At 37.7% G+C, this 3,646-nt stretch overlaps 2 protein-coding genes across 2 annotated transcripts in view; both read right to left on the bottom strand.

The window, feature by feature from the left end:
* Positions 1 to 664: 664 nt before the first annotated feature.
* LOC109207339 (uncharacterized mitochondrial protein AtMg00810-like) lies at positions 665 to 2,041 on the bottom strand. Its single transcript, XM_019370237.1, has 3 exons — positions 1,976 to 2,041; positions 1,196 to 1,852; positions 665 to 1,141 (listed from the first exon to the last, which is right to left on the bottom strand). Exons 1-3 carry the CDS (start codon positions 2,039 to 2,041, stop codon positions 665 to 667), a joined length of 1,200 nt encoding a protein of 399 aa, XP_019225782.1.
* Positions 2,042 to 2,212: 171 nt separating this feature from the next.
* Positions 2,213 to 3,646, bottom strand: part of LOC109207338 — a 2,699-nt gene continuing 1,265 nt past the window's right edge. Inside the window, exons 2-3 of the mRNA XM_019370236.1 lie at positions 3,069 to 3,262; positions 2,213 to 2,983 (exon numbers count right to left, since the gene is read on the bottom strand). Coding sequence (XP_019225781.1) covers positions 2,213 to 2,983; positions 3,069 to 3,262 — 965 coding nt within the window. The remainder of the gene's footprint in view (positions 2,984 to 3,068; positions 3,263 to 3,646) is intronic.

Below are 3,646 nucleotides of genomic sequence, written 5' to 3'. Positions count from 1 at the left end.
ATGTGTCACTTTTGAGAGGATTTCTTGTCTCTCAAAGGTGAGGAACCCCAATTTGAGTTTTCGCAAAAGTAAAAGTTAAATACATTAATTATCCATTAAATATTTATTTTTAAGTGAACAATATGAATCTTATCTATATTTAATCCATTTTAAAGAGTTTATTATCCGACTTATATTTTAATGTATAATTAATTTTGGGGTTTTAAACTATCATTGCTATCATTCATGACTCATCATTTTTTAATGAAGGATTTTAAAAATTCAGCTGTGCAGAATCGAAGAAATAGATGACTCAAGAATTAGAGAAATTTTTTGTGTATTCATTCATTTGTTTGTACATGTATATATATACAATTGAGTATTGAATAAAATAAAGGAAAAGGAAAATACTATTTACACTTGTCCTATTTGTATTTGTCTAATTGTAACAGCAAAATTCTATCCTAACTAACAATATTCCCTCACGTGATTTTCTGGTGAGGTAAGAAGATTCTACTAGTTAAATAAATCAATGGTCCAGATTTAATCCAACGAGAAAAGCAGGAAAAGATCTGTGGTTGTGATTAACTACTCCAAAATTTGATGTGTGGTTGTGATCAAATATTCAGAACTCCTTCAAATAAAAGAACACCCGACATATATCCTAGGTTATATCGAAATAACTTTAGTTTGGTCGGTCTTCCTTCTCATTTCCTCTTCTTCCTCGTTCAGACCTCATACCTCCATTGATGTCCAAAGTGAGCTGGGGTTTTGAATTTCTAACACCCCCCCTCAAGTTGGAGGGAAGTGTAGCGACCCCCAACTTGCTCAGAATCCCTTTATGAGAAACCCCAAAAAGGGGCTTTGTGAATAAATCGACCAACTGATCTTTGGATGGCACAAAAGAAAGAGTAATGAGCCCAGAAAGAAATTGTTGATGCACAAAGTGGCAGTCAAGCTCGACATGCTTTGTGCGTTCATGAAAAACAGGGTTACGGGCAATATGAATGGCTGCTTTACTATCTGAGTGAAGAGGAATTAGAAGAGTAATGGGAGTGGAGAGGTCATCAAAGAGACGTACAAGCCAGGTTAGCTCGGCAGTGACTCCCATCATGGAGCGGTATTCGGCTTCGGCAGAAGAAAGAGAGATGGATACTTGTTTCTTGGATTACCAAGAAATCGGAGATCCCCCCAAAGTGATGAAGAAACCACTCACCGACCTTCGAGTGTCTTTGCAAGAGGCCCAATCGACATCACAAAAAGCAAGGAGAAAAAAATCTGGTGTAGAAGATAATAAAATCCCCTGTCCAGGATCAGCACTCAGATATTTAAGAACCCTTAAAGCTGCAAAGAAATGTGTCCGGCAAGGGCGTTGCATGTATTGACTCAAAGTGAGAACAACAAAGGAGAGATCTGGGCATGTGTTGGTAAGATAGTTCAGCTTGCCAACCAAGTGCCGATATAAAGTTGGATTGTCCATGAGAGGACCATCGTCTGATTGAAGCTTACAATATGGATCCAGAGGAGAAGTTGCACGAGGCAAATGAGAGACATCAAACTCGTTGAGCATATCCAAGGTAAATTGTCGTTGACTGACAATAAACCCATTACTTTCTCGCAAAATTTCTAGTCCAAGAAAATAATGTATGTCTCCTAAGTCATTTAACTTGAATTCAGAATTGAGGAATTCTTTGATGCTTTGAATTTCCTGTATATCATCCCCTGTTAATAATATATCATCAACATAGACTGCTAAAATAGATATGAGACCTCCTGTTTTCTTGAAAAACAGAGAATAATCATTCAATGATGATGAGTATCCTTTAAAACTTAATGCCCCTGCAAGCCAAGCATACCACTGCCGTGAAGCTTGCTACAATCCATATAAAGACTTTTTCAATGGACAAACATGTCTAGGACTAGGAGGGGTGAGACCTGCTGGAAACTTCATGTACACTTCCTCTTGTAAGTCTCCATGTAAAAATACATTACTCACATCTAATTGAGACACATTCCATCCCCTTTTTGATGAAACAGCAAGAATACATCTTATAGTTGTCATTTTGACTACTGGAGAAAAGGTTTCACTGTAGTCTATTCCCTCTCTTTGGATATCCCCTCTTACTACAAGTCTTGCTTTTAGTCTTTCAATGGTCCTATCAGACAAGTGTTCTACCTTATAAACCCATTTACAAGGCAATGGCTTCTTCCCTTTAGGTAACTCAACCACTTTCTAAGTTTGGTTGTCTTGCAAAGCTTGAATTTCTGATTCCATGGCTTTTCTCCAGCCTGGATGATGAGAAGCCTGTTCATAACTCCTAGGTTCATTTAAAGTAGATAGGGACTGGATGAGATGTTGATTATTGATAGTTAGAGATGAAAAGGAGTAGGCACTACGCCTGGTTGGGTGAGAAAAACATTCCCTATCCAAATCAGCAAACATGATGCTGTTACACACATAGTCTTTAAGATACACTGGCTGTTGTGTGATTCTATCAGACCTCCTTAATGGAGCTTCCTGTCTAGGTGTAGAAACAGGAGAGTTGGTTGGGTATGTGTGAGGACTAGTGTGAGGTACAGGAGAAACAGGCTGATGAGGAGTGGGTGTGATGTATGAATCAGAAGAGTTAGGTTGAAAAGAAGGTGATGGTGGAGAGGTTGTATTGTGAGGATCCATATCTAGTGTAGATGATATTTCTGGCTGTATATGTTGAGAGGAGTTGGAATCCAAAGAAAGAGAGGAATCTGAAAAAACTGGATTGTGGGAAGGTTTAACTTTGGCAAAAGGAAAATGTGACTCAAAAAATTTAACATCTCTGGAGACAAAAATCCTCTTAGTTTCCAGTTCTAACAGCTTGTATCCTTTTTGATTCAAAGGATATCCAATCAACATACAAGTTGTTGCTCTTTCATCAAATTTGCTTCTTCCTTGTGTTAAAGTAGAAGCATAGCACAGGCATCCATAATTCCTCAAATAATCATATTTAGTACTCTGGAAGGCAGCCTATTTATGATGTGTGTGCAGTCAGAATAGACTCTCCCCAATATGATATAGATAGTTTAGACTGGAACATTAATCCCCTTGCAACCTCTAGGAGATGTCTGTGCTTCCTCTCAGCAATTCCATTTTGTTGAGGAGTACCAACACAAGTCAACTGATGTGTTATCACTTCTGATGCAATCAAATCTGCTTCTTGTGTCCCATTTCCCAATTCCAAGGCATTATCTGATCTTATCATCTTAACCTTCACATTGAATTGTCTCTCACCATAGATAGGAAGCTCTTAAGCATAGGAAAAGCATTGCTTTTAACACTTAACAAGAATGTCCAGGATCCTCTAGTGTAGTCATCAACAATAGTGAGGAAATATTTGAAACCATTATAAGTGCTAGATTTATAACGTCCCCAAGTATCAATATGTATAAGATCAAAAGCATGCTTGGATTTTATATTGCTAACGGGAAAGGGATTCCTAGTCTGTTTAGCTTTAGGACAGATATCACAAACAAAATTAGAATTTGAAGCACAATGAAAGAAATGTAAATGTTTCATTGCTGAAATTGGAACATGACCCAAACTTTCATGCCAAAGCTTTACATCAGGTATCACATTAACATGAACTGACTTGGACCTAAAACAGACCTAAAACTGGAATCTCTCCTTTTG

This window comes from Nicotiana attenuata, unplaced genomic scaffold (assembly GCF_001879085.1).
Source record: "Nicotiana attenuata strain UT unplaced genomic scaffold, NIATTr2, whole genome shotgun sequence".
NCBI classification, from domain to species: domain Eukaryota; kingdom Viridiplantae; phylum Streptophyta; class Magnoliopsida; order Solanales; family Solanaceae; genus Nicotiana; species Nicotiana attenuata.
The sequence above is the reverse complement of the archived record's forward strand: the minus strand, read 5'-3'. Positions and strand labels throughout refer to the sequence as shown.

Excerpts from the sequence above, each read along its gene's own strand:
- LOC109207339 (XM_019370237.1), bottom strand. The coding sequence starts at position 2,041 with ATGACAACTATAAGATGTATTCTTGCTGTTTCATCAAAAAGGGGATGG. Across the intron at positions 1,853-1,975 it reads GGAATGTGTCTCAATTAGAT|CAAGCTTCACGGCAGTGGTA; the intron begins GTGAGTAATGTA and ends TATGGATTGTAG. Across the intron at positions 1,142-1,195 it reads GCAAAGACACTCGAAGGTCG|AAACAAGTATCCATCTCTCT; the intron begins GTGAGTGGTTTC and ends TGGTAATCCAAG.